We start from the raw sequence: 13,906 nt of genomic DNA, 5'->3' as shown, positions 1-13,906 counted from the left end.
TGTGTGTGTGTGTGTGTGTGTGTGTGTGTGTGTGTGTGTGTGTGTGTAAGTAAAATCATTCTATACAATCTTCTATTTATCAGTTCTTTCTCTGGATCCAGATTGCATCTTTCTTTATGATCCAGTTTAGAATAAGTGAGGCTCCCCTCTGTTATCAAGAAAATAATTTCTTGTTTTGCTTATGGCTTAGTGCACATGACCTCACCAATTGGCACATCGGTGACCGGACTTTGAAAATCTTGAATTTTGAGAAGGAAAATGGGGGTTTGCCTGCTGAGGTAAAGTGTCTGTGTACTTCTGCCTTTCCAGGCAGAATGCTTTTTTTATGGTGTTTGATTAGAAAACATGATTGGTACTTTGGATCCCTTGAAAAATGGCCAGTAGGAAACTTGATTTTTAGTTTATCCTGATTAGGGATTCATTTCCACCACTGCCTTGAAATTCCTTGTTTTGATAGAATTTTTGTGTTGAACCTCCTTCTTCCCCAAAGGGCATCAAAGACCCTTTCTACTCTTTCAGACTGAGGCTTACTGAAGGGGGGGAGGATGTATATAGTTGAGGTTTTTGTTTTTTTTTTTTTTTGTTTTCAAAACTTGAACATTCTCTTCCTGACCCTTTTCTGTGATTGAAAAGTAAAACCACTAAGGTGCTCTGTGTATGCTTTGTGAACCTCCCTTGTTGGTTAGCTTACAGTGTCTCTATTTTTGTTTGCTTTTATTGGAAAATGGAAATTTCTGTCGTTAAGAGGATGATGTTTTCCTTTCAGACCCTAATCCCTGCCCTTCAGTGCAGTTACTTTGCTCTCTTGTGGAAGCTGGAATTAGCTACTGAGGCATTAGTGGCAGAAACACCTCCTTCTCAGGTATGCCGACTCAGACTGTTATCCTTTGTTGCTAGAATTCTGCTTTTGTGTAGAAGATCAAAAATGCTCAGAGTTTAAGGAAGGTCTTATTTTTACAGAATTATTAGATCAAGTGCCTTCATTCCCCAGCAGCTAAACTGGTCTAAGGCTGTGGAGAAGCAATAATAAGTGAGGCTTCCCTCTGTTATCAAGAAAATAGTTTCTTGTTTTGCTTGTGGCATTGTGCACGTGCCCTCACCAGTTGGTACATCATTCAGTCCTCACAGCAACTTTGTAAGGCAGATGTTATTGTTATTCCTGTTTTACAGTAAGGGAAAGTGAGGCAAGCAGAGTTTAAGTGACTTCCCTAAGGCTAGATGGCTAGTAAGCGTCTGAGGCCACATCTGAACTTGGGTCTTTCTGACTCCTGGCCCAGGACATTGTGCCACATAGCTGCCTCCTAAAAACATCATGATTTACACGTTCTTCTTGAACTTATAATTAGAGCTGGAGTGTGACAAAATATGTCATTGTGACTTGTTCAGGACTCCAGTCTGGGAGAGTAGCGGAATCCTTGGTGATTTCTGTTCTTCCAATTCTAGTAACAGGTTTCTGTCCTTGAATGGCCTTAAGATGTTTGTTTTTTTTTAAATTTTAGCATTGTTTGTTTGATGCCCAGTTTGTCAGTCTTTGCAGTTCATGAGTTGCTATGAGAAAATCTTGCAAGCTTATGTTTGTAGTGTTAGGGAGTTTAGAAGTAATTTGTTTTCTGCAAAAACTTGTATGCACTGATGCAAAGTGAACCAAACAGAGTCACGAGGACAGTTGGTATGATGACAACAACATGGTAAAGATCAAGAGCTTTGAAATCATTAGGAATTCTGATCAGCCTAATGAGTGGCCAGGACTCCAGAGGACCCATGATGAAGCATTTTAGCCATCTCCTGAGAGAGAGCCTGGAGGACTCAGAGAAATAGATTTTTGGGGGACTAGATCAATGCAGAAATTTGTTTTGCTTGACTGTACGTGTTTTTGTTTTAAATTTTGTTTTTGTTTTTGATGGAGGATGAAGGGTAGATGGGAGGCAAGGTGAATTTTTGTTGATAGGAAAAAAATTAATTAAAAAACCAAGTAATTTGTTTTGAAATGAAGTTTCCTAATTTTTAAAAAGACTTAAAAATATTTTCAGGAAGCTATTTCGGAGTTGCAGGAACAGATGACATGTTTCCGATTGATATGTGAATCATACCTCAACCACCATAATAAAGATGTGAATGAAAAGGTTAGTATAACAATATATTTCTTCTAAAACTTAATAGTTTCATTCACCAAACTGAAAAGGAAAACCTGCATCTTCTTATAATTGTTCACTTCTATGAATCTCTTTCCCCACGGTGAATCTTATCCTCTTAATACTAACACTTTGGGACTGAAAGCTTTGTTAGAGATGATGTAATCCCTCAGGGAGGGAGAAATGGGAAGTGGGGTGGCATTTGTGGTAGATTTTTTTGAGGAATAGACAGAGGAGTGCCTTTAGTAGTGATATTGTTTTTTCAGGACTCTAAAATTGTGTGTGTGTGTGTATGTGTGTGTGTGTTTATGTTTTTAGGCCTTTATTCTGCTATGTGACTTGCTGATTGTTTTAAGTCACCAAGGTGTGGATGAGGATGAAGATTTTTCATTGCTTAAGTTTCTTCCTGATCACGATCTTCAGTCAAGAATGATTGAATTTGTCAAGGATCATGTTTTTGGAGAGAACAGTAAGTATCATGGCCCAAGGTCAGATTCTGTTATTTATATCAGATTATAGTTCTGGATTGAATAGTTTTAGAACCTTCATGTATCCAGGGAGAGGTATGCTTTTAAGCATATGTATGTCATTAGATGCATTGAGGGGGGAAATTGGGCTAGATTAGGTTATTTGTGTATATGGCTGGGTTGTGTGTCTGTGTCTATGTGTGTCTTAGTCATCATGGTCTTTTGGTCCAGTAGGTAACAAAAAATAAAGATGTTGACGATTTATTAGCAATCCCATGTATTTTTAAACTTCCAGTTCAAAAGGAACCTTTTGTAGTTCAGTGTTTAAGTTGCAAATTTAGGAGAGGTCATTTTATCGGATATGCTGTTAGCAATTTATCTTTTTTTTTTTAATAAACAGGAACTTATACTGTATTTTCTGGTTTCTGAGTTGTCAAGTAACGTTATTTTTTAGCTTTCTTGTCAGATTAGAAAGGGTATAAATAATTCCCTATAGGCACCAGTCATTGGCATTCTGACCATGGCTTAATATCACTTCCTAAATATTATCACAATGATAACATCACATCCAAATATGTTTCTTTTAGGTCATGTTTTCAGACTTGATACTGCTATACCTAAACAACCCATTTCTTCTCATACCTCCTTATTTTACCCTAGTTCCTTCTTGCTGATCTCAGTTCTTGGCCGCTGTCTCTTGTCTCTTCTTTCCTCCTGGCTCTATGAAAATTCCAAACCTGTTACAACTCCCAACCACTTAGTATTACCTAAGTTTGAAAGCGTCATAATTAGCAACACCCAGCATCTTGTTTTTTATAAAATGTTTAATATATCCTAGAGGGCAACTAGGTGGCACAGTGGATAGAGCCCTGGGCTCTATCAGAAAGACTCAAAATCTGTAGTTCCAGTTTGACTTCAGACACTTACTAGCTGTGTGACCTTGGACAAATCACTTAACCCTTTTTGCCTCCGTTTCTCATCTGTAGAATGAGTTGGAGAAGGAAATGGTATATATTTCTGATATCTAATGGTATCACTCTAGTATCTTTGTCAAGAAAACCCAATATGGGATCATGAAGAGTCAGACACGACTGAAATGGCTGAACCACAACAAATACTATATCCTACTGTCATCCTTTAAAATGCTAGTATTCTTTTCTGATACTTGCTATTATTCTTCTTCTGGAATTCATTGAAATCCATTTCTCAGGAGATTTCAATTACCTTTGAGTTAGATGAAGGAGGTCAGCCTTATTATTTAAACCCAGAGTTGACTGTCATTTAGGATTTTTCTGCTTTTAGTGGCTTGGGTTTGATTTATGTTTAAGTATTGATTTGGTGAAGAGAGATCAATTGTTATGCTTAGTTCCTCACCATTCCTCTTTTGTGATCAGCACTGTCCTTTCTCTTCCTCCTTCCACTGTTGATAAAGATGCAGAGAATCTTGGTTGAATAAGACAATGGAATTTTCATTTTATGGTTTTATCTTTGTCCAGAAGCACTGAATGATTACTGATTGATGCTTAGTACTGAATCAGGCATTGTAAAGGCTTATAGAATCATTCCTGCACTTCAAACTTAGAGAGTCATTTGGAGTATAGGCCAAGCCCACATGAAAATATATATACAGAAATATACTTCAGTATCTATTGAATAGGAAATGGTTGCATTGTGGGGGGGAGATATGGGTAGATTTAATGTGTTGGAAGTTCAATTTCCCACATTTATATAGTGTAAATGGACAGCAAGTTATACACCAAAGAGAACAAACTGAATTCTTTTCCTAGATTTGCCTGAAGAGATGAATAGAGAGGAAGCTCATAGACTGGATTCCATATACAGGAAGCGGATTATTCTGGCTGAATACTGTAAACTGATTGCTTATAATGTGGTGGAAATGATGACAGCAGTTGAAATCTACAAGCACTATATGCAGGTCACTGTGATTCTCTACTATGGGTTGAATTCAAGATGCTTTCCTTTTGACATTATTAGAGTAATTTTTTAGTGAACTGAGGCCACATATCAGATGCCAGAGTGACATTATTGGATATGACCTTTGGGCAGCAGCTTGGTGTATCTTATTCCAATTGTCCCGCTCATGTAATCCCAACTTCTTTTTCCAGTTTGAGGGTATTTAAATCTTTTTGAGTTGCTTTAATCTTTGGCCATTTTCCCAGAGCATGTTGGAAAGAACCTAGTTTCTTCCAGTTTTGTTAATGACTCCCATTTCTTAGGAGACCAAGACTAAGCCCTTGAATCTTCAATCTTACATTATAGTCGCTAATTATACATTGTGGCCTTAATGGTTTAACTACTTTGGTTTGTATTTGGGCCTTTGGCTTATATATAGAACAATATGCTGTATCTTTTTTTTTTTAATTTATATTTTATTTTTTATAAGTTGTACTTGCCATTAAGATGAATAATAGAATTGAAAGCACTTTAAAATCTGCAAATGATGATTATTAATGATAAAAATTCACTTTAATAAGCCTATTAGTTAATGATAGTATTATTAGTTTGTGAATATTAACAGTATTTTCCTTTAATGGTGGCATTTTGTTCTTTTGTTTCATTTTGTTTTAATTAGACCTATCATGATTTTGGTGATATTATTAAAGAAACAATCAACAGAACGAGGCACAATGATAAGATTGAGAGTGCCAGGACATTGATTGTTTGTTTGCAGGAGGTAAGAGAAACAATGTTGGCTGTAAAATCCTGTAAAATAAAAAGAGGGATTAGTTTTCTACACCACTGAGAGGTGAGCCCTCTTTGATAGGAATTTTTCCAGTCTTGAATAATTGACACACTCATCAAATTGATGCCTATATCTGCAGTGGGGTATGTTTATGATGCTGTATTGCCTCTCTCCCTGTCCCCCTTTCTTATTTTTACTCTTCTTTTTTTGAAAAATGTTAGATTCAAAAGCAAAGATCTGTGTAATAATTCTGTCCTTGGCATGTACTTGATTGCATTCATTTTAGGATGAAAAAGTCCTTTAATATTACCCCATTATTATAAAGTAAGGAAAACACAGGGGCATGAAACAATATAGTCATGTCCCTATTGTAAAATTTAGGCAGTGTTTGGTGTGGGATTTCAGGCCTTTTATATGTGGGTGCTCAATAAATGGCATAGACTAGGCAGCTGTTGTATTCATTAGCCAGCAGCACTCCTTGTTTTCTCTGTTGGGCTATCCCCTTGAAAGGTTATTTTTCTGTTTGAGTTCTGAGGAATTCCTTACTTTCCTGGCCTGCCAAATAGGCCCCCAAAGAAAATAGCTATTTATTTCTCCATCAGAGATAGGTAACAAAATGCTGGCTGCAGACAGCTACGTACTTGGAGTATTTCCTTGACAGTGCAATTGTAAACCCTAACTGAGATGAATTAATATCTATTGGAATAGATTGTCTTTTGGAATGCTTATTGTTCAGGGACATGGGTGCTGGGTGCTGGGTGTGCTGGGTTATGGGTGATGGGTGATGGGTTCCATTAGCCCTTGACAGTGTTTTTGCTCATCATCAGCTAGGCCACTGTTGTTATATTCCAGGCTGAAGTTAGAGTGAAGAAAAGAGAAATATGACATTGTGCCTACCATCTTTCTACCTCATTAGTAATTTTAAACACCTTCACCTCAAGCTTTTGAGGCCCTATCATTTAGAGGAACTGGACATCTATTTTAGCAACTGCCCCATCCGGGTCTACTTGTACATTATCTGTTTTTAAGCTGCAGAACATGTTTCTCCTAGAGTGACTGATACATGAAGCCCTGCCACTATTTCACATTCTGCCAGATGCTTTCTATTCTGGCCTGAGTCCCTGAAATAGGAGCTAAGGTGAGGGTAAACAGCAGCTTGTCAGAATCCTGTGTTTAGATATCACACACACAGATCATTTCAGTTTGACCCCTGGTTGACTGTGCTGATTTTGAAGTCAGATGGAGCTAGCAGTTGTTTCTGAGGCACCCTTGATGGCTTGTATGGCTCAGTATAGCCTTACTTTAATGGAAAAAAAGGATCACTCAGATCATGTTAAAAATACATATTCAAGGTAGACAATGATGCTTCCTCAACATTCTCTCCCCCCCCTTTTTTGCAATGAACTTGGAAAATACCAAGAAACATGACTATTTAAGGATTCAGAAAAGAACAAAACGAGGATTGTATATGAAATTATGGACTTACATTAGTGTTTTTTTAATTACCTATCTACATATTAAACTTAAAACATAAAATTGTCTGGCTTGTCTTTGTCCCATTCTGAACTTCCTTCTTCTCTCTGTTGTTATCTTTTTATTCTGAACTTTTCTATCAAATGGAATGCACACTTTCATATACAGAGTAGTCCATCTGAGGATTGTACATGAAACATTCACAAAGAGATGAAGTATTCACGAAACAGTCAGTTTCTTACATATGACTTGTCTTCCTGTCTAAGTATATAATACATTCAGCATATTAGCTCTTAAAACTATACTTCTTTTCTGAGTCTCCCTCTGACTTTCCTTTGGTTCTTTTCTGTGGATTCCTCAAATGCTTCAATGACTCCTTTTTTTACATCTACTTTTCCCTTTTTTTTGGGGGGGGGTACCTTGTCTCTAGTTCCTCTCCCACCTCACCCTGCAAAATTGAAGGCAAAAAAAGACAAAAACTTCTGTAACAAATATGTGTAGTCAAGGAAAACATTTCCACGTTAGCCTTATCTGAAGAGGTACATTGCAGTCTATACCTCGGCTTTCTCTGAGTATAGTACTACTTGGCATGAGTATTGAATAGGTCCTCTTGGGCTGTGCCTAAATCTGGCACAGGACTTATATATTAATTCTCTAAATAGACGTGATAAGGTTTGTGCCAGATTTCCATGTTGCTTTGGAGACATGACCTGCTTTGAATTTTCCGTGTGATTTGCTTTGTTTTACTTCCCAACAATTGACACTGTTCAAAAAATGTTGCTTTGTAGATACTGCATTTAACTACTTTTCCTCTAGTAGATGCCATTTGACTTGGGACATTGTAGAGGGGATTCATGCTGATGGGTAGTTAAGGGAGAAGGGGAAGGTCACCTTTCAACTCCAAGCTTTTATGATTCTGTGTATCACAGTCCTTAGTGTATACAGCTCTTGATGTACTATTGATATTTTCTTGAGGATTTTCTTCTATGGAAAATGTTTGATAATATCTGGGTTTTGCAGTTGTATCAGAACCACATGGCAACCTATTGCAACAGTAACAGTCGTAAAAAGCAGGTTGACTCCTCCGCTTCCTTTGCCAGTATTAAAGAACTGGCTCGTCGATTTTCTCTCACATTTGGCTGGGATCAGATGAACTCCAGGGAATCAATAGCTATGATACACAAGTATGTACTCCCAAGCACCGTTATTGTCCTTTACAGTTTTTCTGTTTTCACTTTTGGTTTTGGAGGGTTTTTTGGTTTTTACCTTCTTTTCTTCTTTCTTTGCTTAACAGAGAAGGAATTGATTTTGCGTTTCATGGAGATAGTCAAGATATAGACTATTACCTCCCTCCCAATCTAACCTTCTTGGCAATCATCAGTGAATTCTCCAATAAGCTACTCAAACCTGACAAGAAGCTGGTGTAAGTTTAACCATGTTGTTTGATTATTGTATTAGACCTGTCAAGACATAAACCATGGTAAAAAATAGGAAAGTTTGTAGAGCTTGTGTGTGGAACCAACACATCGTAGAAGAATGGACTTAGGAGTTAAATATATAATGTGCCTGCCTTTCCCTGTGTAACTGAGGTTTCTTGTTCTCTGCAGTGTGCATCATGATGTGTGTTACTGCTCATATCATACAGGTTGTGAGCATGATATGTTAGGGCCAAAGGCACATGGAGCTCAGCAGGGCTGTGCAGTTCATCTAATTTTTCAGGCGTTGTGTGGCTATTGCTGTTTGAGTGATATCAGTTTCCTTAGATGTTTTTTTCAAAAAGATAAGTTATTTTTTTTTTCTACATCACAGTTGTATAAGTGCTCTCTATTTCTCTCTTTCTTACTCTTTCTTTCATTCTCCAGTAGTCATTCACACTCCCTTCTTTTTTGTTTTTGTTTCCCAAGTCAGTAAAATGTGTTGTTTTGGCTTAATGTCCACATGTCCAGCAGAGTTGTTGCTGTTTTTAATTATTTGTAACAACTCAGTTCGGTTTCATCAACAAGCATTTATTGAGTACCTACTACATTCAAATAATTGTGCTGGGGATAAAAGCAAAAACAAACAAGTCTCTGATCTCAAGGAATTTCCATTCTGCTGGGGTATAACTAAGCAACATAAATGCAGATTAGTAAATACGAAGTAATTTTCAAGAAAGGAGAGATTAACAAATGGAGGAATCAGGGAAGATCCGGAAGAGAGGTCTTGCTTCCTTCATGGTGGCATTGGTTTTGTGCCTGTTAGGGAACCAGGGGTTCCAAGAGGCAGAGATAAGGAAGGATAGCATTTCAGTCACAGCCTATCACAGATATCAAGAACAGAAATAAGGAGGTAGATTGTCATGGACAAGCTACAGCAAGGAGGCCAGTTTGGCTAGAACTTAAAGAGTATGCAGACCAAGGGTTCTTAACTTTTCTTGTGTCATGGACCGCTTTGTCAGTCTGTTGAAGCTTATGGACACAGACACTTTTCTCAGAAAAAATGTTTTTAAATACATAAAATAAAATGCACGGGACTATAAAGGAAACAAATTGTTTTGAAATACATATATCAAAATATCAAAAAGCAAAACAAACTCTGTATCGGTTTAAGGACCCAAGGTTAAGACTCACTAGTATAGATTGTAAAGGGGAGCGGGTAGCAGGATGTGGACAGGCCTGACTTGCAGCTCCCAGAAATGGAGTGGCTTTTGAGGTACATCTAGAAAGTCGAAGCCTGGAAAAAAAGTGTTGTAAAAGCATGTGTGTGGGTGTTCGTTTTAAGTGATTGTATCTTGTTTTTATTTTAGTCAGTGACTGTAATGTGTTAATCACTTCTGCCATATGGTTGGCAGTCACCATCATTGATTACATCTAAAAAAAAAATCTTGTCTTGCCTTTAGTAGAGGAAAGTGCACAGAGCAGAAAAACGCCATTTCACTTGGTACAAAGAATTACAGGGATGGTTTCGATACTAAACTATAAAATGGGCTAAATTGTTTTTTTTCCTGCACATGGTGGTTATTGAAATTTGGTTTACATTTTCTTTTGATGCTTTGCATTAGCTTACCCTAAAATATGTATTTTAGAGCAACTGATATGTAACTTAACATTAACAAGAACACTTTAATTGTCATTGTTTTAATATGTTGAATATTTGTGATTAACTGGGGCAAACAGGCTAGAGGCAATTTTTGACTCAATGTAACAAAAAAGTTTCTTGGCAATTAGACTTAAAAGTGGACAGGGCTACCTCTAAAGGGAGTGACTTCCCATCACAGGTTACTGGAGTCTGGATGGTTATCTGAATTCAATCTGACAGGTATTTATTAAATACCTGTTATAGGGAAGTGATAAGGTTCATGTGTGACTTAGTGGGCCTTCCCTTCATAGTATTTAATCTAGTAGGCAGAAAAGATGTAAATCTAGGGGCCGCTAGGTGGCGCAGTGAATAGAGCACCAGCCCTGGAGTCAGGAGGACCTGAATTCAAATGCGGCCTCAGACACTTAACATAAAAGCTAGCCGTGTGACCTTGGGCAAGTCACTTAACCCCAACTGCCCCTCAAAAAAGCAAAAAAAAAAGGGGGCAGAAAAGATATAAATCTAGAATCATAAATTTGGAGCTAAAAGATTACTTAGAAGTTATCTAGTCCAACTTTTTTATTTTATAGATGAAGAACCTGTGTCCCAGGGTGGGTCAGAGATTTGGCTAGCATCAGAAAGTTGGGATTTAAATTCAAGTTCTCTGACTTGAAATCTAGCACTCTTTCCTTTGTGACAAAATGCTTCCTTATAATGTGCAATATTACATACATATCAAAATCAGTTTTTATTATTAAGAACTCAAATTTCAACAAATGTAAACCTTTATTTATACAAAGGGGCAAAAAGAGAATTGTATATAGCCACATGAATCTATTGTTTTTAAACAAAATTTGATGGTAGTAGTTCAGCATTGCACTTACTGTCTCTATCCTCTCTGGAATCTTGTTCTCTTATCTGTGCACTTTTTAATGTTTCATTGCTGTTCTTTTCCTCTTTTTTTGTTATCCCTGTAACTGTCCTGCCAGAAATAAAGGGGGGGGCTCCCTTTTTACAAATAAACATAGGCAAAACAGATCCAAATGCTGGCCGTGGAAGCGTAGATCTCAGTTTGTACTTCTGGTCCACGGTGGGAAATAGCATCAGCATTTTGGAGTCCTCGCATTAATGCTAGTTTTTCAGTTGTTTCCCTTTTTAGTAGTTTAGTCCTCATGTAAATGATTCTGCTTTACTACTTTCTTCCTTAAGTATTTGTTCCTGCAAACCTTTTTAGGTGTCTTTGACTTCCTCTTATCACTTCTTACAGCAAAACAATATTTGATTATATTCATAGTCCATGATTTGTTTGGCCATTCCCAGTTGCTAAGGACCCACTTTGTTTCCAGATCTTTATTATAACAAAAAGTGCTGCTGTCAGTATTTTTATATGTGTAGTGTTATATGCCTAGTAGTGCTGTTGTAGCAAAATGTAGTGACTTATTGGACATCATTCCAAATGACATAATTTCCACCATGATTGGATCAATTTACAGTTTCACCAACAGGACATTACTGTGCTTGGCCTTCCGTTGGCCATGCAACAATTGTCATTTTTCTTAGTCATCCTTGTCAAGCTAGTGGGCGTAAAGTATAATTTGAGAATTGTTTTAATTTCTCATTTTCATTAATGATTTGGTACATTTTTTAGTGTGGCTGTTGGTAGTTTGTCATTTTTCTTTTGAGAACTGCTTGTTCCTTTGAACGTTTTTCTGTTGTCAAGGAGTTCTTGTTTTTATATATTTGTATAATTTCCCTATGTATCTTGAACATAAGAATTTTTTCAGAGAAATTTTCTACATTTCCTCCCAATTAGCTATTTCCCTTCTAATTCTAATATTGCTAAATTTGTGTATAAAAATTTTAGTATTATATTACTAAGTCAGTTAATGAGGATTATTAAGCACCTCTTGTGTGCCAGGCACTGTACTAACATTTTTATATTGTGAGATATAAAAATGGTCTAAGACAGTCTCTGCCCTCATAACACTCACAATCTAGTGGGAAAGACAAAATGTTGACGAATATATGCAGACAAGCTATTTGCAAGATAAATAGGGAATCATTAATAGAGTGAAGACTAGTAATAAGAGGGCTTAGGATAGGCTTCTTGAAAAACATGGGGTTTTACTTGGGACTGAAAGGAAACCAGTACTCAAATCTTAGGAGGGAAGAGTGTTCCAGGCATGGGGGATAGCCCCAGAGAATGCCCAGAACAGAGAAACGGGAGTGTCTTGTTCATGGAACAGCTGGGAGGCCAGTGTCACTGAACTGGAGAGTATATAGGGAAGTTGTAAGAAGACTGGAAAGATAGAAGGGGGTCACTTTTTGACGGACTTTGAAGGCCAGAGGATTTTGTATTTGATCCTGGAGACAGCAGGGAGCCACTGGAACTTGTTGAGTTTGGGGGTGACATGATCAGACCTGAACCCTGGGGAGAATTGCTTTAGAGACTATATAAAGGATGGATTGGAGTAGAGAGAGACCTGAGGCAGACAGAGAGAGCATCAGTAGGGCTCTTGTAATCGTTCATGTGGAAGGTGCTAAGGGCCTGCGTCACAGTGGTAGCAGTCAGAGGGGAGACGGGGTGTATAGCAGAGAGGCTGCCAAGGTGAAACTGACAGGTCTTTGTAACCGATTAGAAGTAGGGGGTGAGGATGATCCCTAGGTTGTTAGTGGGGACGGCTGGTTGGATGGTGTTGCCCTCTACAGTAATAGGAAATAGGAGGTGGGCAGGGCTTAGGGGGAAAGATAATGATAATGGGTTATGTTTTAAACATAGTGAGTTTAAGATGTCTATTGGGCTTTCAGTTTGAGATGTCTGAAAGGCAGTTGGAGATACCGGGTAAGAGGTCAGCTGAGATACTGGGACAGGAAAGGTAGATTTGAGACTCATCAGCATAAAGATGGCAAATCCATGAAGGTTGATGAGATCACTAAGTGCAGAGGGAGAAAAGAGGGTGCAGGACAGAACCCTGAGGGACATCCAAGGTTAGGGGGTGTGATTTGCAGGAGAATCCAGCAAAGGAGACAGACAAGAAACTAGTAAGATAGTTGGGGTGGGGGGGAAATCAGGAGACAGTGGTGTCTTGAAAACCCACAAAGAAGAAAATAAGGGGGTCATCATCAGTAGACTAAGGGCTACAGGGAAGAAGAATGAGGGTATAGTAAAAGGCCTTTAGAGACAAATAAGAGATCATTGGTAATTTTGGAGAAAGCAGTTTTGGTAAACAAGGGGTTAAAAAGAGAGAGAGGGGAGAGAATGTGAAGGCATCTCTTGTAGACAGTATTTTCAATGGTTTAGCTACAAAAGGCAGAAGAGATAGAGGATGATAGTGGTAATGGAAAAATCAAATGAGGGAATTTTTCAGAATGGGGGAGAAGGGGGTATGTTTTTAGTAAGGTTGTAGACAGGGAGAAGAAACTGAAACTAAGAGATAGAGTGAGGATGACAGAGGAGGCATATTGGAGGAGATATGATGGAGTGGGATTGCTTCAGTAGATAAAGGGGCTAGCCTTGGCAAAGGAGTTAGAGCTACCTTTTTATATGAGACAGAGGTGAAGGAAAAAGAGAGTAATAGAAGTTTGCCTGAGAGATAGGAGATGAGGAAGATGGGAAGAGGGAGCTCATGATGAATGTCCGTATTCTCAGCTGAGAAGGTAGGGCTAGGGGGAGCCAAGGGCATGTCTCCATTTGGAACCCGGGGTAGATTTTGATCTCAACCTAAGTTCTGCATGGCTTCCCGTTACATCATGAGTCTTCACCCTTAGAGTTGAGTTTATCGAACATAGCGCTGCTTTGTCGGCTTGTTTCTGTCTTAGTGCCACTGATCAACTTTCCTGTTCTTCGGCAGCAAATCATTTTTATGCTCTCTGTTGTACAGTGTGCTTTGCGATGTGGTGCGACTAGGCCTCCTTCCTATTTTTCCCATTACATCCTTTGAGCTTCTTTACCTTGCGTTCTTCTAGATGAACGTTGTTATTTCCTCTAGTTCTGTATAGTAATTCTTTGGTAGTTTGACGCATCGTAGACTCTGTAAATTAATATGAATCATGTAATTTCTGTTACATTGGAA

At 38.1% G+C, this 13,906-nt stretch overlaps 1 protein-coding gene across 7 annotated transcripts in view; it reads left to right on the top strand.

Moving 5' to 3' along the window:
* LOC138149702 (cohesin subunit SA-2-like) overlaps positions 1 to 13,906 on the top strand; it is a 124,024-nt gene that overhangs the window by 65,154 nt on the left and 44,964 nt on the right. For 4 of the 7 annotated variants that reach the window (XR_011165400.1, XM_069072905.1, XM_069072904.1 and 1 more), the window contains 8 exons: positions 191 to 278; positions 767 to 862; positions 2,031 to 2,123; positions 2,451 to 2,601; positions 4,387 to 4,535; positions 5,193 to 5,294; positions 7,797 to 7,960; positions 8,071 to 8,199. Coding sequence is in view for 5 of the 7 variants with exons in the window: in XM_069072905.1 (XP_068929006.1) it covers positions 191 to 278; positions 767 to 862; positions 2,031 to 2,123; positions 2,451 to 2,601; positions 4,387 to 4,535; positions 5,193 to 5,294; positions 7,797 to 7,960; positions 8,071 to 8,199 (972 nt within the window). In the remaining 2 variants the exon portion in view is untranslated. The remainder of the gene's footprint in view (positions 1 to 190; positions 279 to 766; positions 863 to 2,030; positions 2,124 to 2,450; positions 2,602 to 4,386; positions 4,536 to 5,192; positions 5,295 to 7,796; positions 7,961 to 8,070; positions 8,200 to 13,906) is intronic. The other 3 variants (XR_011165401.1, XM_069072906.1, XM_069072907.1) reach the window with 2 other exon arrangements.

Source organism: Petaurus breviceps, unplaced genomic scaffold, assembly GCF_028583685.1.
Source record: "Petaurus breviceps papuanus isolate PSGF00001 unplaced genomic scaffold, PetGlider_PUasm1.0 90849, whole genome shotgun sequence".
Classification (NCBI taxonomy): domain Eukaryota; kingdom Metazoa; phylum Chordata; class Mammalia; order Diprotodontia; family Petauridae; genus Petaurus; species Petaurus breviceps.
Note: the sequence above shows the minus strand (reverse complement) of the source record. Positions and strands in the feature narration are given on the sequence as shown.